Here is a 24887-nt window from a genome sequence, read left to right on the forward strand (position 1 = left end):
CAACAGATACAACAAACAACAACTACGTCTCGGTCTTAAACAAAGTTGGGGTCGGCGATATGAATCCTCACTTATTTCTTTAAGCTCAACTCATATCATCCTCATGCCAAAATAAACTAATAGTAGTAGTGAAAATAAGTTAAACTTGCACCAACAGATATTTTGCTAAAATAAAGAACAAACTAGCGTTCTTTCTTTTATAACGTGGTGTAGGGGCCAGTTTGACCGCACCTCGACTATTCTACACCTACTACCTCCCACCAATACAGGTACTGGATAACTCTGTCCACCAAAACTTAGGCAGATAAGAAGAAATCAACTAGTGTTTTTGTCTCTGCTAGGCTTTGAAGAACAAACTAGTATTCTCATATCAGCTAGAAACAAAAGCAGTTACAACAACAACAACAACAACAAAGCCAGTGAAATCCCACTAGTAGGGTCTGGGGAGGGTAGTGTGTACGCAAACCTTACCCCTACCTTATGAAGGTAAAGAGGTTGTTTCCGAAAGACCCTCAGGTCAAGAACTAGAAACAAAAGATGTTAAAGGCCTTATATAGTGAGTTACTTATCTCTTAATATTAAAGGAACAAAATAGAAAGTGAGTCGCATGTTAAATAGGTGCTTGAACTATGATTGAATCTATACTTAGTTTGGAAGCAATGTACCAGAAAAGAGGACAGGAAAAGGAAAGCTAAATGCTATTTGCAAACATATCATCCTAGTGAGATATTGATCTGTTTCACCAACATTTACATGTTTTGGAGAAAGAGAACTCTTGATCAAATGATTGAAGCCCCAGTAGAAAACAGTAAGACCATCAGTAAACCAGCTATCAGCGACCAGTATATAGAATTCAGACCATTCTGTCCTCTCGACTAAGTATGTCGTACACTTGCATTTCCACGGAAGCATTCATATGAAGGAACAAAATCAAGACATACATCGATGTTGCGAACTTCATTTAGCTTTCTATGATTTCTTGGAGCATTTCTACCACCTTCTTCATCTTTGGTCGTTTTGCTGGTGTCACGTCAGTGCACAGCAACGCGACCTTTAGCGCTGCTAGCATTTCCTTTCTCCAAGAAAATGAAATGGTGCTGAGCCTTGCATCGAGTATCTGCTCCGGTGTTTCCCCCCTCGCAGGTGCACCATGTACCCATTTAACCAAATCTATTCCTTCACCAAAATCTTCATCAACAGGTAATCGGGTAGTAAGGATCTCGAGCAAAACAACACCATAACTATAAACGTTTCCAGTTGCTGTTACTTGCATTGTGTACGCATACTCTGTTGAGAGAGAACAAACTAGTCAATACCAAAGGTACAATCTCTATAAACGGAAAAAAGAGAACGATAAGTATGTGTTTGAATAATAGAATACCTGGCGGAATATATCCAAATGAGCCGGCAACAGCACTGATACTTGCAGTCCCTCTAGATGGATCTAGAAGCCTAGATATTTCAACTTCACTAACCAAAGGCCTGAAATTAGAATCGAGAAGCACGTTCCCCGAAGAAATGTCAAGATGGATGATGGCCACATGATGGAGGAATGCTAATCCTTCTGCAACTCCAACGGCAATGGCAAGTCTTGTTGGCCAGTCCGGTTTATATTCAGTTTCCTGGCCAGAGTAATGAAGATATTGAGCCAACGTCCCATTGGCATAATATTGATGCAACAGAAGAACGGCGTCTTCATAGATTCCAAACCCGATAGGCCTAGCCAGATTATCGTGAACGAGCTTACTGAGCTTTTCAAGCTCTCTGATCATCTTACTCTGGTGATGAATTATAGTTCTGTCCATAGACTTTAACTTCTTCACCGACAATATCATCCCGGAAGGCATGTCTGCTCTATAAATAGTGCTGAAAGTACCAACACTAATCTTATTTGAGTCTTTCATGACTGCTTTTACAACTGCATCAAAATCAATCGCTTGCTTTAGATTGTCAACGAAGACATTTCCCGCTAGTATCACTGGTTTGCTAGAAGTTTCCTCAATGGTAATTCCAGCTTCCTTGGCAGCTGCTTTCTCTTGATTTTCCCTCATCATGAACAGCAAAACAACCACTGTAACAGATACAAAAACTGCCAAACCAGAACCAATAACAGCCAAAACGATTCGGTAAGAAACCTTGTGACCGTAAATGCTGTGGTTATAACCATTTAGATCTCCACAACCACCACTCAAGGGATCACCACAGAGCCCTTTGTTTCCAAGAAAGCTTGAATTAGGACTTTTCTGAAATGGTGCAAAAGTAGGTATTGGTCCAGTGAATCGATTGCTTGAAAAATTAACCTCTATCAAACTCTGCATGCCCTTCAACGCCGACGGAATATTCCCAGATAGCTGATTATCAGAGACATCCAAAGAAACCAACTTGTCAAGTTTTCCTAAATCCTGAGGCAATTGACCACGGAGATGATTATGACTCAAATTCAATGAAATCTGCAAGTTCTTCATATGACCAATCTCAGAAGGGATACTTCCAATAAGTTCATTACTCCCCATTTGCAACTCAAGCAATTTCACACAGTTCCCTATCTCATGAGGTATCTCTCCTCTAATTGAGTTCTCCCCCAACAGCAAATATTGCAATCTTGAGGTATTGCATATATCTTCCGGTACCGTGCCGTTGAACTTGTTGTTGCTCAAGTCAAGCTTATTGAGATTCTTGCACTTAAGAACTGAAGTTGGAATCTCACCATAGAGGTTATTACCAGAAACAATCAATTCTTGAAGATTGTTGAGCTCACCAAACTCAGGAGGAATAGTTCCGTAAAACTCATTCGAAGCTAAATTAAGCAAAGTAAGATTAGAACACTTGGCAAACTCTGCCACAATTTCACCAGATAAACTGTTACTATCTGCTTCAAAATAAGTAAGACTACTGATATTCCCAATTGATTTAGGGATGCCACCAATCAACTTGTTATTCCCAATCCTAATACTTGAAAGGCTTTTGCAATTCCCTATTGAGTCAGGAATAGTTCCATTCAACTTATTCTGAGTCAAAACCAGAAATTCAAGATTCCCTTTAGCACAAATGCTCTCAGGAATAGTACCTTGAAGCTGATTTGAATGCAAGTTCAACAAAGAAAGCTCAGAGTTTAAGCCTAAGTTAAATGGAATATCGCCACTAAACTCATTCTCATAAGCTGCAAGAACCTTAAGATTGGTCAAATTACCAACCCAAAATGGAATAGAACCATTTAAATTGTTGGTAGATATTTGAAAATCTTGCAAATTTTCCAACCCCTTAAGCTCAATAGGTACAACTCCAGTAAGCCAATTGTTTGAAAGGTTCAATGCCTTAAGGTTTTTAAGCTTACCTAATTCACTAGGAATTGAGTTTCCAAACTTATTAAAAGACAAATCAAGATACTGAAGCATAGACAAATTCCCAAATGATAGTGGAATTGAACCTTGGAAATTATTATGAGAAAGGTCTAGCCATTTCAGTTCTTTGAGCTCAGATATTAGAGTCACATTACCTTGTAATCTAAAACCAGAAAGATCAAGTCTTTCTACCATTGAATTGTTTGAGCTGCAACTAATGCCAGCCCAAGAGCAAAAATCAGTTGTGTTCACACTCCACCCTGGTATTAATAGCTCTTTCCCAATTGCTTCCACTACATTCTGATCATTAAAAACTAACTGGAAATTCCCAAGTTGAAATCTTGATAACAACAACACTACAAACACAGTTGTTAACAAGCTCAAAATTGCCATTTTTGGGTTCTTTTTTTCTTCAAGAAACCACCTTTTCTTCCACTTCTTTTTTTCTTCCTTTTTCTCTCTAAAACAACCAAATGGAACAATCAAGAAGCCATTAATGAACAAAATGGGGCTTTGTAGACAAAAAGATTGAGTCTTGAAATGCACAAGAAAGTTCAAAAACGGCTCAAAATCGACATTTTTATTTTGGGGGGGGGGGGGGGGGGGGTTTATAGTAGAAAAAAACACTCTTTCTTCAATTTCTCTTTTTTTCCCTTCCTTTACTCTCTAAAGCAACAATTAAGAAGCCATTAATGAAGAAAAAAGGGGCTTTAGAGTAAAAAAGATCGAGTCTTGAAATGCACAAGAAAGCTCAAAATTTCCATATTTGGGGTTTTTCATATAAGAAAACACTTTTTCTTCAATTTCTCCTTTCTTTTTTCTTCCTTTGCCCTCTAAAGCAACAATCAAGAAGCCATTAATGAAGAAAAAAGGGGCTTTAGAGACAAAAAGATTGAGTCTTGAAATGTTAAAGACTCAACCATGAAATTGGAACATAACCAAAATGCTGGAAAGCCCTTAAATTTAGGAAATAAAATGTACCAACTAAGAAAAACCCATGTCAGAAATGAAGAAAACAGTGTGTGTGTGTAGAAGAAGAAAACAAACACTAAAAAACAAAGGTACACAGAAAACCTGGGACTAAGCTAGAGTAGCTGAGCTGAAAACAATATTTAAGAGTATAAAAGAAACAAGTGACTAATTGTTAGTGTAGTACTAAGTTGTTCAGAATATCAAAATTTGGAGTAGATTAAGGTTGCAGAGAAAAAAAAAAGGATTTTCAAAGGACAAACATGGGGCTAGACTGAGAGGGGGGTGGGTGGGGAATGGGTACAACGTTGATTATGTAACTGATTTTCAAGGGGTCAGGTGTTTTTTTTTTGTGTGTGTGTGCGTTTTTATATGTCTGTTGTGTTTTTTGCTTTGTATAGAGAAAAAGAGTGACATAAAAAGAGGGAAAGTGTGTTGGAATTTCTGAAAAAAGGTTAAAAGAGAAATCTGTGAGTAATACTAACAGAGGGATCAACTCAAGGAAGAAATATTTTTTAAAATCATCCCATATTTCTACTAAAAAAAACCAAACCCGGTGCACGAAACATACCTTGCCACACAGGATTCAGGGTTCGGGGAAGAACCGCACTCCAAAAGAGTGTAATGTAGGCAACTTATCCTAATGCAAGTATCACTAGCTGATTTTACGTATTGAATATGTGACCTATAGGCAGGTGCAAAGCTACACTCTAGTAAGGGTGGTCAATTGATCATTTTTCCTCGGAAAATTACATTGCGTATATAGGTAAAATATTAAGTTTTAGAAGTATATAACATATATTGAACACCCTTTGTCGGAATTTTTTTTTATTTTATTCAAGTTCGAACATCCTTGTAAAAATTCCTGACTTCATCACTGCCTATAGATTACACATGATATTTTTACCGTTATTTTAAAGCTCCCTTTTGATAATGAAATCCAATGATTCAATTAATTTGAATTCGCGCCAGATAAGTCAATTATAGGGCAAACCCTGGCATACCAAGAGATTCTTTCAAAAATTCAATTCAAATTCGAGAGATCTAATTAAAATCAAATTAAAAATAAAGAGATTTAAACATTCCACCTATGGTTGGTAGTTGGCACAAGTAGTAAAAACTCAAGGGAAGTGTCACAAGAAATGAGGAGTCATGAGTCAATGAAACTGTTTAAGTCTACTGTAACTGTTAGTCTGCCTCCTTAGCTGGTTACACATTTTTCCTCTTTTTCCAGTTAGGACAACAGTGTGCTGAGTTGTTTTTGTTTGAGGATAAAGATGTTCCATCTTTATAACGGAATTGTAATGGTTCTATTATAAATGGCCAAATAAACATGAGACGAAATTTCATTTTGACACTTTAACTTGGCTAAGTTTAATTTGAACACTTTATGTACACTTATAATGTGTTTTTTATGTTACAAAACATAGCTCAAAGTAATAATATAAAACAAAAAGATAGACAACAATGTAGAGAGAAAGAGAGAAGAAAATCTATTTCTTCCATGTATTCAAGTGTGTACAATGTGATATCCAAACCCTCTATTTATAGGATGACATTGAGGTATACAAAGGGATATCATAAACATGGTATTAACTATTGAGATCATGGGGAAAGATCATGGGGAGGTTATGGAGGTGTGGGAGTTACAACTATAATGGTGAGAAGTAGTGGGAGTTATCTACTTAATGGAGAAGAGTAGTGGGAGTAACTTCTTTAGGAGTTATAGACATTCACTACAAAATAATATTTCATAACACTCCCCCTTGGATGTCTATAGATAATGTGCCTCGTTAAAACCTTACTAAGAAAAAATCCTGTGGGAAAAAATCTTAGTGAAGGAAAAAGAGTACACATATCTTGTAATACGCATTATTTGCTGCCTCATTAAAAACCTTGCTAGAAAAAACCCAGCGGGAGAAAATCTTAGCTAAGGGAAAAAGAGTACAGCGCGTATTTGCCTCCCCCTGATGAAAACATCACTTTATTCTTCGGAGACGACGAATTCCAAGCTTGTATAACAACTTCTCTAATATTGAGATCCGCAATGTCTTGTGAAGAAGTTTGTCAAATTATCATTTGAACAAATTTGTTGAAGAACTTTGGTGAATGTGCTTTATTTTGTCTCCTTCGATAGTCCTTCTTTCAATTGATATAAGCAAACAACATTATCTTCAGTATTATTGGAATCTTCTTTTCAAAGTCAAGTCACACATCTGTTGTGTGTTGAGCCCCTTGCTTTATCAGTTGCTTATCTTGGCATGACTTGAATAAGTATCAACAATTATCTGCCTTGTAGAATATTAATATGACATTACCCTCGCATGGAAATAGATTGTTTGAACAACGAACTATGCCCTGCATTTGTATAACCAACAAAACCTTGACAATATTTGTTAGAATAAACAAATCTATATCAAGGATTCCTTTTGCAATATAACACTAATCATATTTCAATATCTCCATATAGCCTTTATACTTTCAGCTGTTGGGACTATCCGTCCAACTTCATATTTTTCATATGAAGTCAATTTTCATTGCATATTTTTCATTTGGCCAATCATTTATCTGTTCAAATTTCATGACATATTTGAGCTCAAGATCCTCGTCAATATCTGTTCAAATTATCACTTGAACTTCAAGTTCACATTTTCTTGTACGAGGATCTAGATGTATTCATAATAATTCATTTCACGTATCACTTTTTCAGCTGCCCATTTTCTCCCCCTAATGTTGGGATCACCGACACATTTTCCAACCTTCTTTGGGAACCCATCTTTGTGCATTGTGGCAGCACAATTAAATCATATAGCACATCATATTTCTGACCGTGAACCAATTGTGATAGGGAGAATTTATCATAACTTGTTGGTTAGATGCGTACAAGTGCTGTTGTATATTAAATAATACACCTCATACCAAATTTCTATTTGGGAATTTTGTTCTCATAACCAATGGTTTAGCTATAATTGGAGGCATACAATTTCTGCTAAACCAACTTGGATTTAAACCAGCATTATCAAGATAAATTATCATAATATATATTCTGGAACTGTGCTCTAATATTTGAGCAAACAACCTTGCAAAAACGAAAGTGCAAGTTGATAACAAACGCACATGTGACCATACAATAGATGCATCTATTAAAATCATATAATAGTAAACGATCCACATGGCAGGTGACTGGGCCCATATATATATCACCTTCTATTCGTTCCAGAAATCAAGGGATTCAGTTCCAACCTTAACTGGTATATCATGAGAATAAGCAGCACTAGAGAATTCTTGAAGAATCTTCTATTTCTTCAATATATGCCAATGTGAATTCTCAATTAATTTTCACATCAATAAACCGGGATGGCCAACCGGTCATGCCAACTGATATTTATTTCAGTAAACATTTAATTTACTATGGCATACGATTTCATATCATGCTTATACATCTGTAGTACAAATAGAAGAAAAATCGGGTAACCTCATATTTACCCAGTATGATTATAGTAATATGAAGATATTTAATCTTCCTTTCATTTATAGTCTCAATATGCCAACCACTTTGGTTAATATATTTGGAACTCAAAAAGTTCCTTTTTGAGACTTACTACCACCAATGCCATGAATAATTTTATTTATTCGGTAGTAATAAATTCGCTCGTCTGGAGCTCTCAATATTTGCACTACAAGATCTTTTATAACACCATCCAAGTGGTAAATTTTTCCTCCACAGAGAAAATTATCTTATCATAATAATTGTCATGGTCAAAATCATCATAAGCAAAATCTTTTTTGCTTTAAGTTTGCCTTTAATAACTTTTTATAAGGCATGTCAAAATATTTTTGGCGTACCACATGTACGCGACCAATGACATATTCATGTAACCACATTGTAATATTTATTAGCTTTATTTCTCTCAAACCTCCCTTAGAGGTGAGTTGTTGTATTTATCCAACCATGCATAAGCACATTCTTATGCGTAATTCTTATCACATATATATTTCAACATTTACTTTCAGGAATGAACCTGCATTTACAATGCTTACCACAAGTCACATTTTCAACGAATGGACTATAATCATGTGAACGTGTCTCGTATTAATAGACCATATTGATACATATTCCTTCACCTTTGAAGGATCATTTTGAGAACCCTTGTCGTTCTCCTTTTTACAATTACCATAATGATGACTGTTATTATTTGATCTTTGGCATGCCCACGTTCATTGGTCAACCACTTGTCTTTATTTAGACTTATTATGCACCGTTATCACATTCACTTCAAGAATGGAGCAAATCAAGTGGGACAAACATTATGCTTTTTCATGAAAAATACATTATTTTTCTTTAGTCATCATTATATCATCAATATGGTGCATTGGGACTCAAACCCAATGCCTTATCCATATAAAGGCATGTTAGGACATAATGCATTGGGACTTGAACCCAACGACTTATTATCATAGTGCACTAGGACTTAAACCCAGTGTCTTACCCTCATGACACGATGAGACTGGAACCCACCATCTTACCCTCAAACAATGGCATCATAAGTCAAAGTCCACTAAGACTCACCCTCGAGCCATAATTCTTGTTTTCTTTTTGTGAAAATCAGATTTTCTAAATTTTAATGCCCCGCATCACTATATATTTTCCATCAATTTCCAAAAAGTGACTACCTACGGACACGTACAATACATAGACAAATCAAAGGATTGGAATGGTTCTTCTTGATTCAGCCAACTCATTTTCCTGCACAAATAATATTGTAATTTGTGTAATATAAACGATACCAAATCTTAAATCCCAAATATCAAAATGAGAATTATAGGAAGAATGAAAAAATACACTCCCTGGACAATTGAAGCAAATTTATTAAACACATGGACGTATTGCAACAAATTAAATCCAATTTCGAATCTGCCAATTCAAACATGCATCTCAATTCCATCTTCTTTAATAGAAATTCCAGTTGGATTTTTATAACTTCACGTTTTCATTTTTGTGGCATGACATATGAAGACCATGCAACAATTTCGTTGCAGCGCATCAACTCGTGAAATTAAGCTGAAGAAGACCGAAACTCTTTACTTGGAGATGATAGAAATTTAGCTAGAGTTTTCGTGCTGATAACGTGTTACAAAACTTAGCTCAAAGTAATAATATAAAACAAAAATATAGACAACAATGTAGAGAGAAAGAGAGAAGAGAATCTATTTCTTCCATGTATTCAAGTGTGTACAATGTGATATCCAAACCCTCTATTTATAGGATGGCATTGAGGTATACAAAGGGATATCATAAACATGGTATTAACTATTGAGATCATGGGGAAAGATAGTGGGAGTTATCTACTTAATGGAGAAGAGTAGTGGGAGTAACTTCTTTAGGAGTTATAGACATCCACTACAAAATAATATTTCATAACATTTTAAACTTTTTTATAGTAATCCGTAAAAATATTAGTACGCGAGAACTTTAAACGCATGAAGGATTTTCTGTGTATTTGGCCTATATTTCATTAATGCGGACCAATTTCATTATTTGTATTTCATTCTGTAGCGGGGTGCGGCCCACTAAAGTGTCTATATGAACACTTTATGTATTGCATCAGGGTAGGTTGCCTACATCATAATCATATGGGATGTGACCAAAAAGTGTAAAGCTCCTTTGATTAAACCAATTAATAATGAAAAGAGGGTAAATCTTAGACAAATATAACCTAATCTAGATCTAAGCACCATGAGTGTTGAAATCCAAGGGATTGAATTTATATAACAGATCTCAGAGTGAATGGAAGACATTAAAAGTAAATGATAAGCTTACAACTTTAACATATCGTTTCGTATTTGTAGAAATAAAGAGGATAAAGGATGATTCTTGTTGATGACTACGAGATCTAGCTTTGTTGATTTAACGAAGGGGATTGCACAGGTTTGCAATCCAGAACGTGAGCTTCTTCTTCTTCTTTCTTCTTCTTCTTGTTCTTCTTCTTGCCCCTGGAGATCTCTTCTATGTCTTCTCTGTCTTTCTTCCTTTTTTTCTAGTCCCCCCCCCCCCCTTCTTCTGCTTGGCCTTCCTTATATATAGTGTCATTTTTCCTTTTTACCCAATGGTTCTTAACCAGCGTGCCCTCTCATGGTCGTACTCCTTCCTTACCCGCCCATGTGTTACGTTATGCCGCGTAAGCCTTTTGATGGCCTGATCTTGGCAGCAGCCGAGATACTCTTCTCCATTACGCCTCGTGGGCACGACCATAGCTTGGCCGACCTCCTACCGTTTTCTTTAATAATAACCATTTGATGGTCAGATTTTTGAGCTATACAGTTAATCCCTCCGCCCGTTGGGGTCGTCTTTTGGCGAGCTCAATGGGCGGATCCTGTCGATTCTAGAATTAGGAGAAATCTGAACATTATGCGAGGACGGGGTCCTTACGGCTAGGCGGTGATGTGATGCTTCAAGGACCTTACCGAACCGTTGCTTTAGTTCGGAGATGGATCGTTTCGTCGATTTAGGGTACCATGAATGCCTGTTATGCATCATTATGGCGCACGTTTCCCAGGTACCGTATCGTTTCCTGTGCCCTTTCAGTTTTTCTGATTGGCGGCTCTCGGGTTTCCCACTCAGGACATTTGTGTTCTTATAAATAGGGGGAATCCACCATTTGATTGTTATGCTTTTCAATTTACTTGAGAGAATTTTACAAACTTCCACCTTCCTCAATATTTCATACTTCTGCTTTCGTCAGAATTTGACGTGACCATCCTCTCTATTCCTTCGCCGCTCTTGTTTTTTTCGATCAAGACAGACAAATGGCTGGTACTTCTTCCTAGACCGATAGATTCGTCGAAGCTCCGGTGCCGGAAAATGATGTACCCCTTCTTGAAGAGGGGATGGAGGTGGCAGAAAACGAGGGATTTCCGACACTGGATGAGATACTACCCCGTCCGGGGAAATTAAGGACTCACTTTAACAGCCCTGCGGGAGACGAACTGGAAACTGTCCCTTCCACCATGTATGAAGCGGCGATTACTCGCTCAAGGCCAACTGGGGAATCCCAACTCACATCGAAATGATACCAGCGGCGGGGAAAGATATTGTACATTTGCATCGCCCGGGGTACCGTGCATTTTACGTGTACCCCTTTGTTATCGGGTGCACGCTTCCTCTCCCCTCTCTAGTGGTAGACTTCTGCCGCTTCTACGAAGTGTGCCCGGTTCAGCTGTCTCCGTACGCGTACAAACACTTCCTCATGCTTATAGTGTACGCGGAGCTTTCCGGACGAGGAATTTCTTTGGGGCACATGCTTCACATCTTTGACCCTCATTTTCTTCAGGGTACAATGATCCATGCGCCATCGAGGAATAAAGAGTTTGGTGGTAAAGATGGACAATAAGGCTAATCGCCGCTTCTGGGCGAGCTACTTCTATGTGTGGACAGAGCATCTTGTGGCGGATTCGGCATGTTTCTAGAGACGTGGAACTTTGCTCGTAAGTTTCCTTCTGTTTATTTTGTGATTCCTCTTACGGCGGCCTTCGATCGTTCCCCTTTAGATGATATTGCTAAGGACTTGTTTTTGCTTTTACAGCCAAGAGACTACCTCCCCCGCTAGTTGACGATATCTGTGAGTGGGTGGGCGCGATTCTTCCCCATACAATGGGGATTCGTGAGTGGGCATCCTTCCATGAGAAATATGGGCGCAAGCCTCTCACTGGTGAGTCGACCCGTTGTAGTTTTTCTTTATACTTTGCCTCACGGTTTGGCCTTGTCGTTATATAATCGTCTTTTTTTTGTCGCCAGGGAGGGTGCTAAGGACGAGGGCTCCTCCGCTTGTATTCTTTCAGCCGGTGTCCCTGGCCCGACCTGCGCCAAGGGCCGCTGCCCGACCTGCGTCGAGAGCTAGCGCTCAATTTGCGCCTGCGATTGAAGCCGTGCATTCGGAGACTACTCCTTGGCTAGAAATGTCGATTCCTGTTGTCCGTTTGACGGGCGAATCTTCTCGCGCCGGTAGTAGCGAGGCCCCGTCGAAGAGACAACGGGTGGTATTGGAAGTGGCTCCTCAGGCCGAAACATCTTCGAGGGGTGACCTTGCCTCGGCGGTGGGACCAACCCGGCCATAGAGGCTATACCTATTGTGAGCGGTCAACATGTTGGTGTGGCGGATAGACGGATTCCCGAGGTTGCCGTTGTTGTCCCTGACGGCCCTTCGACATCCCAGCCGAACCGTACTTCTTCCTCGGCCGAAAAGAGGGGAAAAGGCGTCATGGTTGATAATTACAAGTCTGAATCTGACATCGATCGTGATGACGTTAGGCTATTCGAGGAGGGCTTTACCCGAATTGTGATGAGAGCGAGAGGTCCCTCCCGAATATTAGAAATTCCATTGGACCTCAACCTTCTGCAGCACACGGTAGATTCTGTGCCGCAATTCGACCTTCTATGCTTTGCCGCAAAAAGCGGAGCTCTTCAGGATGTCAGTGACGCCGAGTTGTCAAGCGGCGTGGCCGCGATGGGTCTAAAGGTAAGTCCCCTTATTTGTTGATATTATTATTTTTGCTTTGTGACCTTGGTTTCTACCGACTTGTCTCTTCTCTTTGTTTTCAGTCTTGTATGCTGGAGATCGAGAGTGCTCGTAGGGCCAAGACTCGGGCCGCGATTTTTCTGAAGATGCTTAAGAAGTATCGGCGGTATCGCAACAAATGCCGCGAGATGCACGAGCGGCTCAGGGTGGGTACTGGCACCCAATCTGTCAAGGAAGAGTTGGAGAAAAGGGATCAGGAACTGATGCAGTCCATCTGAAGATCCAGTGAGCTCGAAGAACTGCTCTGTGCCAAAGACGAGGAACTCGAGGCGGGCAAGGGGGTTGCCGCAGAATGCAAGGATATTCAAGCGAAGGTGTTGTCTCTGCAAGCCAAACTTGAGCAGAATGCTACCAGAGTTGAAGCTTTGAGTGCAGAATAAATGGGGAAGTTGGCCGAGCTGGAGAAGAAAGTGGCCGAAATGGAGAGTGCCGAGGAGGCTCGGTCCTCGGCTTTGGCGAGGGCGGCGGTGTTGGAAGATACCATCCGCGTCCTTCAATCTGAGCAGGAGTCTGAGAGAGCTACAGCCACGTGAGAGAGGCACGGCTCGAGGAGCGTATTGGTGAAATCGGCTGAGAGGCTTCGAGCCTAGGAGATCGGGTTGTGGCACTTGAGGCCGAGAAGGAACAACTGTTGGCCCAGATCGAGTCTGCCTCCTCCGCGGTCCCACGCCGCCTATATGAGCTATGGGTCCACGCCGAGGCTCAGCGAGATATTTATAAGGGTTTGTGGGAGGAAGGGACTATCCCAGAGGCCACCTTTGAAGATGCTCGGGCAAAGGCACGCGCGGCTCACACCGCCTGTGGATATGACCCTGCTACTCCGGAAGCTTGGGAGGGCATTGAGAACGAGGACGAGCTCCCTTCTGATGATGATGATGATGGGGAGAACGGAGGTGGGGACGATGCGGAGTGAAGCTTTTGTTGCATCCTATGTACTTAGTTTTTATTTTGTTCTTTCGTTGTTCATTTTAATCTTTTCCCAAGGGCCCGTTTCGGCCCTTTGTAAGTGGCGGCTGTCGCGCATGTACATTTGAATAAAACAATTGTTTCTTCTTCATCTGTGTATCTTTTTTATTTTCACCGCGATGAGTCCCTGACTCTTTTGATTGTGAATTCAAACTTATGGGATTGGGCGAGACCGGCTTCTAATTTGCCAACTTACGCGGAATCAACCTTAATTCGGACGAGGTCGAATTAAGACTCGCCATCCTTGGCGAAGTTAATTCCGACTTGTATACTCGAGCGGGAATGAATTCTGACCTACTAATTTAGGTGGTCAATTTTTCCATGTATATTCGAGCAAGGCCGAACTTGGAATCGCCATCTTGGGCGGAGTCAATTATTGACATACATTCGAAAGAGGTCAAAACTATGACCCATTGAGAGTTCGACCAAGGACGGACCCTCCTTTCATGAAGCGATGGCCGATGGCCATAGGGGTATTGTTTCGAGTAAGAGCGAAATTGTAGGCCGTACTGAATTCGAACGAGGTCGAACTTTTCTCTTGGCGAAGGCCGATGGACCTAGGGGTGTTATTTCGACCAAGGTCGAAGTTATAACCCGTTGTGAGTTCGAGCGAGGTTGAACTTCTCTCTTGGCGAAGGCCTATGGCCGTAGGGGTGTTATTTCGAGCAAGGTCAAAATTATAACCCGTTGTGAGTTCGAGCGAGGTCGAACTTCTCTCTTGGCGAAGGCCGATGGCCATAGGGGTGTTATTTCGAGCAAGGTCAAAAATATAATCCGTTGTGAGTTCGAGCGTGGTCGAACTTCTCTCTTGCGAAGGCCGATGGCCGCAGGGGTGTTATTTCGAGCAAGGTCGAAATTATAACCCATTGTGAGTTCGAGCGAGGTCAAACTTCTCTCTTGGCGAAGGCCAATGGCCGTAGGGGTGTTATTTCGACCAAGGTCAAAATTATAACGCGTTGTGAGTTCGAGCGAGGACAAACTTCTCTCTTGGTGAAGGTCGATGGCCGTAGGGATGTTATTTCGAGCAAGGTCGAAATTATAACCCGTTGTGAGTTCGAGCGAGGTCGAACTTCTCTCTTGGCGAAGGCCGATGGCCGTAGGGGTGTTATTTCGAGCAAGGTCAAAATTGTAACCCATTGTGAGTTCGAGCGAGGTCGAACTTCTCTCTTGTTTAAGGAACATGGCCGTAGGGGTGTTATTTCGAGCAAGGTCGAAATTATAACCAGTTGTGAGTTCGAGCGAGGTCGAACTTCTCTCTTGGCGAAGGCCGATGGCCGTAGGGGTGTTATTTCGAGCAAGGTCGAAATTATAACCTGTTGTGAGTTCGAGCGAGGTCGAACTACTCTCTTGGCGAAGGCCGATGGCCGTAGGGGTGTTATTTCGAGCAAGGTCAAAATTATAACCCGTTGTGAGTTCGAGCGAGGTCGAACTTCTCTCTTGGTGAAGGCCGATGGCCGTAGGGGTGTTATTTCGAGCAAGGTCGAAACTATAACCCGTTGTGAGTTCGAGCGAGGTCGAACTTCTCTCTTGGCGAAGGCCGATGGCCGTAGGGGTGTTATTTCGAGCAAGGTCGAAATTATAACCAGTTGCTTTGTTTTAGTTGGGGGACATTACTCGTCGCCATGTTGTGTATGCGTGCGTCGAGGCAATCGTTCGCTTAATTTCGCTTTCATTTGGAGAATATTGTGCGTTTTCTGGGTGAGTCCCAGTTCGCTCAGTTTTGCTTTCATTGGAGAATGTTACATGTTTTATGGGCGAGTCCCAGTTTGTTTGACTTTGCTTTTACTGGAGATTGTTGTTGTGCTTTTTTTTATAGTTGTTCTGTACCGAGCCATTTATGTCATTTGTGATATGCTGTGGTTTAGGGGGCTTTGCTCGGTCATTTCTTGCGAGGTGGTATGCTACGGAACCATTTTCGGGGGCATTTTGGTTGCGTGGGTCCCTTGCTTGCATACCCATGCGAATGCTCGCATTCCTGTTTTGAACCAATCAAAAAAGTGAAGATAAACAAAAATGAAATTGTCTGTTACCTCGGCCTGACAAGCCGGTGAAAGGGGGAGCGGTGTTGTAGGGTCACTCGCTCCACCTAGTGCTCGAATAGTGGTTTTTGATTGGCAGCCGCATTTAGCTTCGCCATTTACTGTGTCTAGACTTCTTGCGAGCTGGGCTTACCTCACCCATTGGGACATCGAGGCTGAGTCCCAATATTTTCGATATGCGTACGTAATAAGGGAAACATGTCCTGCTTTGTTTATATATCTAGCATGAGCGATACGAGAATAATGCGGGGTATGCCTGATCTTCCATAGGGTCATGCAGTAGGTTATCATCCCTTCCCTAGGGGTAGAAGTACCGGTCGTTATACAAAATGAATACATTGCGTGGGATCTCGGTCATGCCAAGTACATAGTGACCGTGGTTCTGCTTAAACCCCTCGTATAGACATCGGTCATGGTTTTTATTGTGTAGGGATCTAACCTAGATTGATACGGTTATTTCAAGAACTTATCCACCATTCTTTTCAAGTAGGCGTTGTCCCCGAAGTGGTGAGATTGTAACAACCTGGAAGTAATGTAAGATAATTAATTCGTAGCCATAGCAGAGATTAAGACACAATTACACAATCAATCTAGAGTCAGAGTCTAAAGAAGCGTACCGTTAAACTCCATGGATTCAGCAGGGACAACAAACGGCGATTAAGCCTGAGACCAACTTCCACAATCCACTAGCTACGCGCTCTCACAGCCCGAAGAAATTGACTGATGGGACGTCTATCTTTACCACGTATTCAAGAGGCAGAATACGCTAGGGTTTTCTTGATAGCTAGGGAAAGGGGGGTTGGCCTCTATTTATAAAGAGTGCCTACCCATCACAGGCCAATAGTTATTGGGCCTCACTTATCCACACACAATATTTAATATTAGGCCTTTTATTTATCCACCACTTGGGCCACGTCACTATCCTTTCAGGCTATAACCAATTAACGTAAGTCCAAATTCCAACATTCTCCCACTTGGACGCCAACGTTAATTGAGGACAAGAAAACAATTTTAAATATTTGAGTTTTTAAGAAAATCATTTTGAAAAAGGAGTTTAGACTCTACGGTGTCCACACTACTCACATAGCCAAGGATAGAACGACCCATATAACAATCCATTCAGTCTCAATAGAAAAGACTAACAATGAATCGTAGCAGGCATCGCACCATTTTAAGGTATGAATTCTATCTACGACCACATATGCTAGAATTTCCATCAACATGGATCAAACATGTGTGCTAAGCATTTTATCTTTCTAATCAAGGTGAATAGATTCACACCTCTTAGAAAGAAATAATCCTCCAAGTGATATTATAACCGTATCACCTCAGGAGCCTCCAAGTGACACTTAATCATATCACCTCAGGAGGATTCCCTTGTGCCTTACCCGGGATAATCAAGGCAACAAGTAGCAAAACTCAAAGATATCATGAGTTTATGCAATGTCCAATTGGAAATAAAAATAAATAAATTATCATGTTAGTCATAAGCATAACAGATATCAAATAACACAAGCTTGCATAAAAATAGAATTTATCAAAAGCAATATCTCAATCAGCAATTACAAAGTAACTCCCACTGACTAAAGCACATCAAAAGACTCTAAAATACCCATATTTTTAGCATGTTCATTAAACACTACAGGCCTAAGACCTTTAGTCAAAGGATCAGCCAACATAGATTCTATGCTAATATGCTCAATACATATATCACCTTCTTTTACCATGTCTCTAACCTTAAGAAACTTAAGGCTAACATGCTTAGAGCCTCTTGTTCTCTTGTTATTCTTGGAGAAGAACACAGCTGCACTATTGTCACAGAAAATAGTCACCGGCTTAGATATAAAATCCACAATTTGCAATTTAGTAAGAAAATTCTTCATCCAGACAGCATGTGAAGCAGTCTCAAAACAAGCAATAAACTCAGCTTCCATTGTAGATGTAGCAGTGATACTTTGCTTCTCACTTTTCCAAGAAATAGCACCTCCACCCAACATAAAAATATACCCAGAAGTTGATTTCATAGTGTCTTGACAACCTGCAAAATCAGAATCTGAATATACTAGAAGATCCAGATCATCAACCTTTTTGTATACTAGCATGAAGTCTTTGGTGCGTTGTAGATATCTCATCACAATACTTGCATATGGCACATCTTTCATAGTTCTCATTTCAACTTCATTTTTAGGACATTGATCCTTGCTAAGTTTGTCTCCTTTTACAACAGGTGCAATACCGGGTCTACAGTCTTGCATATTGAAAGTTTTAAGAACACTCTCAATGTAGGAACGCTGTGATAAACCCAATAAACCACGTGACCTATCTCTTTTAATTTCTATCCCAAAAATAAAAGAGGCTTCACCAAGATCTTTCATATCAAAAGACCTAGACAAAAATTGTTTGGTCTCATTCATCAAACGCAAATCTTTTGTGGCAAGCAAAATTTCATCAACATGGAGAACCATAATAATAAAATTGCCATTATCTATTTTGAGATAAACACATTCATCAAGCTTATTATCCACAAATCCAAATTTTGTAATAATTTCATCAAATTTCAAGTACCACTGTCTGGAGGCTTGTTTAAGCCCATATATGAATTTGTTAAGCTTGCACACTAGATGTTCTTTACCAGCTTCTTTAAACCCTTCAGGTTGAACCATGTAAACTTCTTCAAGTAGACTCCCATTCAGGAAAGCAGTTTTAACATCCATCTGGTGCAATTCTAAATCAAAATGAGCCACAAGAGCCATCACAATTCTAAATGCATCTTTGGATGAAACAGGAGAAAATGTTTCTTTATAATCAATACCTTCTTTCTGAGTGTAACCCTTAGCAACCAACCTTGCTTTATAACGGTCTATGTTTCCCTTAGAGTCTCTTTTAGTTTTAAACACCTATTTGCAACCAATAGGTCTAAAACCTTCGGGCAATTCAACTATCTCCCACACTCCATTGTGTTCCATGGACCACATTTCATCTTTCATTGCCTCACGCCATTTATCACAAATGGAGAGGAAATAACTTGAACATATGATAAAGGATCAGTCAGCTCTCCAGTATCACTAAGATTTTCAGTCACATACACGATAAAATCATCAGAGATGGCAGACCTTCTTTCTCTTTGTGACCTGCGGAGTGGTTCATTGTGTACATTTTGTTCAGGAACTATGGGATCTACGTCATTGTTCCCTTGATTCTCCCCCTCATGAATAGGTTGGTTTACCACCTTTTCATGTATAACAGGTACTGGGACAATGACTTCATTCTCTTTCAATACAGTTTCCTTACCACATGAACAATCACAATCACAAACATCATGCTCGAGAAATTTCGCATTAATAGACTCAACGATTCTAGTGCCACGCCCAGGACAGAAAAACCTAAAACCTTTAGAGTGATCAGGATAGCCTATAAAGAAACAACTGGTAGTTTTAGGATCAATTTTCTTTTCTTTGGGTGAATGAATACGAACTTCAGCTGGACATCCCCAAATGTGAAAATGGTTCAAGCTAGGTTTTCGGGTTGTCCATAGTTCAAAGGGAGTTTTCAAGACAGATTTTGTAGGAACTCTATTCAGGATATAGCTAGCTGTTTTTAAGGCTTCACCCCAAAGAGACTCAGGTAGGCTAGTTCTTGACATCATACTTCTCACCAATTCCATGAGAGTACGATTTCGTCTTTCGGCCACACCATTCTGCTCAGGAGTACCTGGCATGGTATATTGTGCTACTATCCCACATTCTTGCAAAAATAAAGCAAAAGGCCCCATACATTGACCAGACTCATCATATTTTCCATTGTACTCACCACCACGGTCAGACCTAACTATCTTAATGGACTTCCCAAGCTGTTTTTCAACTTCAGTCTTGTAAATTTTAAACTTATCAAGTGCTTCAGATTTTTCTTTTAAAAGATATATATAACAGTACCTTGAAAAATCATCAATAAAGGTAATAAAATACTTATGATTGGTCAAAGTAGGTACATAAGGTCCACTAATATTAGTATGAACTATTTCCAAGAGTTCGGAGCTCCTAGTGGAACCCTTTCTCTTAACCTTGGTCATTTTGCCCTTAACACAATCCACACAAGTTTTAAAATCTTTTGGATCAAGAACAGGTAAAATATTTTCGTTTACCAATCATTCAATTCTTTCTTTAGAAATATGGCCAAGACGCATATGCTATAATAGGTAAGATGTTTTACTCATAGCAGACCTTTTGTGGGAAATATTTTCAACATGCATTGCAGAAAAAGTTTCATTCAATATATTCAAGCGATATAGACCATCACTTAAAAAAGCATCAGCAACAACACGTGAATCATAGGAAATTTTAATAATACCATTATTTTGTTGAAATGAATAACCAGCTTTGTCCAAAAGGAAAACCGAAACTAATTTCCGTCTCATAGACGGTACAAAAACAGTATTTTCTAAACGAATACTAGAATTATTCTTAAAAGGTAAAATAGATATCCCTATAAATTCTACTTTTGCTTTGAGTCCATTGCCCACAACAACACTAACTTCATCCTCTTTTGGCTTCCGTTTGCTTACTAGGTCCTGCAAGTCATTGGTTACATGAACAGTTGCACCACTATCCAACCACTAGGAATTTAAAGGAACATGAACAAGACTAGTTTCAAAGCAAACAAAAGCCAAAAGATTACCTGATTTCTTTTTCAGAGGAAAGCCAGCTTTCTTATGACTTACTTGTTTGCAATCCCAGCACTTGATTTCTTTCTTAATTACAGCTTGAGGACCAAGAGAATTATGAGACTGACTTTGGTTAACACCAGGCTTATTAGTATGACCACTATTACCACCTGGATGATGAAGATGACCATGTTTCTTTTTGTAAAATTTGAGTCCACCTTTTCTTTTATAAGAGGGATAATCAGCTGATCTAGACGAACTAACAAAGTTCACTACACCCTCAACTTTCTCCTTTTGGATCCTCCCTTCCTCTACCACACAAACAGTAATAAGCTCATCAACACTCCACTTATCTTTTTGTGCATTATAGGTTGTCTTAAGTTGGTTAAACTGCTCAGGAAGGGACCTTAGAGATTGGCGAACAAGAAAATCATCAGTAATGGTTACACCTAAATTGTTCAGTTTGGTAGCAATGTTAACCAATTTCATAATATGATCACGGACACTACCTACAAGGTCATACTTTATGGTAGACAGGGAATCAATCAGGCTACCTATCTCAGCTTTATCAGATTCTAGGAATTTCTGTCCAATGGCACTCAAGAAATCTTTTGCATTCCCATTATCCTTAATTGCACCTTTTATGTGATAGGAAATAGATCTCTTCATGATCGTAAGACTCAATTTGTTAGCCTTCATCCATTTCTCATACTTTGCCTTTTCATCAGCAGTGCTAGTAGTTGTGGGTTCAGCGGGTTTCTGTTCAAATGCAAAGTCCAGGTCCATCAGGCCTAACACTATTTCAACATCTTGTTTCCACTTCTTGTAGTTGCTACTAGTTAGAGTTTCAATGGAATTCAACTGAGTAGTCATGTTGTTAACAACTGTATAAGCAAACAACACAAAATTAGATAAAATTATGGGCAGGAATATATAAATCAAAAGAGTCAAAGACATCCATTGCACCCCTCCTTTGGGTAGAAGATGCAATTGTCTCCCCTTTTAAAGAAAAATAAGAAGTCCAAGGCATTAATTGCATCCTCACCTTTAGGCAAGAGATACAAACCTCCCCTTTATTATCCAAGAGTACAAAGCATACATTGTGTCCTTCCTTTAGGTAAGAGACACAAAGCCTCCTCTTACAACAACTTATCCTTAGCATTAATTTAGCGTCACTAGTATCAAAAGGTAAACCTCCAACACTAATGTACACTTGTAAAGGACAATTTAGACATGGTGGATTGAGAATTTTCAATGACTCAAATAAGCAGACCACTTTGGTGGAAACTATCTACTAGTCATTACTCTCAGTCCATGTATTAAATGATCTCACATGTATATAATATTAAAAACTTTTCAGTGACTCCAAATAAATAGACCACTTTGGTGACACTATTTATTATCACAGTTTCTTAGTTATACATGTTAATACATGCGATGAAACACCCATATAATTTAAACCTTTCAGTTTACTTCTTATATTAATTTTGAATCTGACTAAAGTAATAATAATATCGCTAGAAGCTCAATACTGTAATTACGTCAAGCATTAAACCAACTAGACAAATTTGACACCAAACCAACAACGTCCATTAGCTCTTTGAACATAAAGGTTCACTGCTTCCTAGCAAAACTAGTTTCACAATAATGCCACACCACTTAATTTCCAAGTTGTATGTGGATTATATTAATTTATTAAAATAAACTAACTAAGAAGGCATGATCAGTAAAAAGAAAAGAAGCATAAACTGATTCAAACAAATACATCTAACACGAGCCAATCGCTAGCGGAAAACTCAAACGACGCGCCGTCGCCGTAATCCACAAACCAAAAACAGCGATTTAAGCCTTCCTTTTATTTTTATTTTTTTATAAGACAGATTTTCAACAAAAGGAACCTAGTGCATTAACTCCTGCTTTACACAGTTATCATTTCTGCCGTTGTTGAAAAGATCAGAATGTACAAGATCTTTTTTTTTTCTTTAAATAGTCAAGCTGGAGCAGTTGTCTAATTCACACTAGATATTCATAACTTTTTCCACCCTCGTCTGAAAATGGATAACAGACTATGTACTAGGAAACTCAAGATTAATTCATTGATCTTAATCCCTCCCTGATTATGGTGGCTCTGATACCAACTGTAATATAATTAATTCGTAGCCATAGCAGAGATTAAGACACAATTACACAATCAATCTAGAGTCAGAGTCTAAAGAAGCGTACCGTTAAACTCCATGACGATTAAGCGTGAGACCAACTTCCACAATCCACTAGCTACGCGCTCTCACAGCCCGAAGAACTTGACTGATGGGACGTCTACCTTTACCACGTATTCAAGAGGCAGAATACGCTACGGTTTTCTTGATAGCTAGGGAAAGGGGGGTTGGCCTCTATTTATAAAGAGTGTCTACCCATCACAGGCCAATAGTTATTGGGCCTCACTTATCCACACACAATATTTAATATTAGGCCTTTTATTTATCCACCACTTGGGCCACGTCACTATCCTTTCAGGCTATAACCAATTAACGTAAGTCCAAATTCCAACAAGTAATACTTGACTGGTTCTAGATCTAAAGGAAACTAAAAAATTTGGCTAAGAAATCCCCACAGACGACGCCAAATTGTTTGATCAAAAAGTGTTAAGCTCCTTTGATTAAACCAATTAATGATGAAAAGAGAGTAAATCTTAGACAAATATAATCTACTCTAGATCTAAGCACCATGAGCGTTGAAATCCAAAGGATTGAATTTATATAACAAATCTCAGATTGAATGGAAGATACTAAAAGTAAATGATAAGCTTACAACTTTAACATATTGTTTCGTATTTGTAGAAATAAAGAGGATAAAGTATGATTCTTGTTGATGACTACGAGATCTAGCTTTGTTGATTAACGAAGGGGATTGCACAGGTTTGCAATCCAGAACGTGAGCTTCTTCTTCTTGCCCCTGGAGATCTCTTCTCTGTCTTCTCTGTCTTTCTTCCTTTTTTTTTTCTAGTCTCCCCCTTTCTTTTGCTTGGCCTTCCTTACATATATAGTCAATTTCCCCTTTTACCCAATGGTTCTTAGCCAGCGTGCCCTCTCATGGCCGTACTCCTTCCTTACCCGCCCATGTGTTACGTTATGTCGTGTAAGCCTTTTGATGGCCTGATCTCGGCAGCAGCCGAGATACTCTTCACCATTACGCCTCGTGGGCACGACCATGGCTTGGCCGACCTCTTATCGTTTCCTTTAATAATAACCATTTGACGGTCAGATTTTGACCTATACAGGATGCAACCCTTCTCTAATATTGCGTGAACGCGAAATACTTTTTGTGCACTGGGCGCACAATATTCTCTATTGTATGAAATACTTGGACCAAACCAACATAATATGGATATACAGATTTTTTAAACATTTTTAGATTTTTCAAACATCATATGCTAGTATTACTATAGACTATAGTACTTGTATTAGATTCAGGCCTCATTTGTTTGCACTTAATGGAGGTCTGAATCTTAATCATTCAGATCTCAGACATTAAGTGCATTTGTTTTTAAAGTCTGAATCTTAATTATTCAGATCTTAATCATTACGTGTGTTTGTTTTTTTTTTACTTCACAACCACTTAATGGGTCTGAATAGGTCTGTATGATTAAGATCTATAACAGAGACTTAATTTCATTAAGATGCTATCACATATTCATTATTAATTGCCGCCACCGCCTACCATTATCAACTACCATCATGCCGCCACCACCAACATACTCAACCACCACTACCACCAACCACCACCACTACCACCATGACACAATCATCCTCAATCATAGCCTCCATTATCGACCATCCCCACCACTCCGACCACCATCATTCTGACCCACAATCAACACTCATCCGCCTCAACTACCACAACTGACCACCCCATCACCATCAACAACCACATCGGACACTGCCTATCATTATAACCTACCACCACCCACCCACCACCTTCCTCAATCATAACTACTACCACCACCCGATATTATTAACTATCACCACCCACCACCACCATCCTCAATCATAATCGCCACCACTACCAATCACTACTAGCTACTAGCATGAACCATCATCATCAACCAAAACTACCACCAACCATCGCCTCTAGTTGGCATTCACCCGTTAGCCATCACCACCAACAACTATCATATTTTTAAAAACTATACATTTTTATTAATAAAATATTAGATTAGTTAGTATTTCATTTAAATTTTACGTTTATTAATTTTCAAATAAAGATAAATTTTGATACATTCAGATGTTAAAAATCAAACAGTCTTAATTATTTCTGTTCAGAACTTAATACACATCTA

The 24887-nt window shown here is 39.5% G+C and overlaps 2 protein-coding genes across 2 annotated transcripts; both read right to left on the reverse strand.

Moving 5' to 3' along the window:
- Nucleotides 1–599: 599 nt before the first annotated feature.
- Nucleotides 600–3924, reverse strand: LOC109239858 (leucine-rich repeat receptor-like tyrosine-protein kinase PXC3). The gene is made up of 2 exons (XM_019406450.1): nt 1382–3924; nt 600–1287 (listed from the first exon to the last, which is right to left on the reverse strand). Exons 1-2 carry the CDS (start codon nt 3732–3734, stop codon nt 962–964), a joined length of 2679 nt encoding a protein of 892 aa, XP_019261995.1. The 5' UTR covers nt 3735–3924; the 3' UTR covers nt 600–961.
- A 16329-nt stretch (nt 3925–20253) lies between these two features.
- LOC109239856 lies at nt 20254–23132 on the reverse strand. The gene is made up of 3 exons (XM_019406448.1): nt 22775–23132; nt 20566–21435; nt 20254–20458 (listed from the first exon to the last, which is right to left on the reverse strand). The coding sequence occupies exons 1-3, from the start codon at nt 22785–22787 to the stop codon at nt 20424–20426; spliced, it is 918 nt and encodes a 305-aa protein (XP_019261993.1). The 5' UTR covers nt 22788–23132; the 3' UTR covers nt 20254–20423.
- Nucleotides 23133–24887: the final 1755 nt, after the last annotated feature.

The sequence above is a fragment of the Nicotiana attenuata genome, unplaced genomic scaffold (assembly GCF_001879085.1).
Source record: "Nicotiana attenuata strain UT unplaced genomic scaffold, NIATTr2, whole genome shotgun sequence".
Taxonomy (NCBI): domain Eukaryota; kingdom Viridiplantae; phylum Streptophyta; class Magnoliopsida; order Solanales; family Solanaceae; genus Nicotiana; species Nicotiana attenuata.

Excerpts from the sequence above, each read along its gene's own strand:
- LOC109239858 (XM_019406450.1), bottom strand. The coding sequence starts at position 3,734 with ATGGCAATTTTGAGCTTGTTAACAACTGTGTTTGTAGTGTTGTTGTTA. Across the intron at positions 1,288-1,381 it reads ATTTGGATATATTCCGCCAG|AGTATGCGTACACAATGCAA; the intron begins GTATTCTATTAT and ends CTCTCTCAACAG.
- LOC109239856 (XM_019406448.1), bottom strand. Across the intron at positions 20,459-20,565 it reads TCCTCTGAAAAAGAAATCAG|GACCTAGTAAGCAAACGGAA; the intron begins GTAATCTTTTGG and ends AATGACTTGCAG.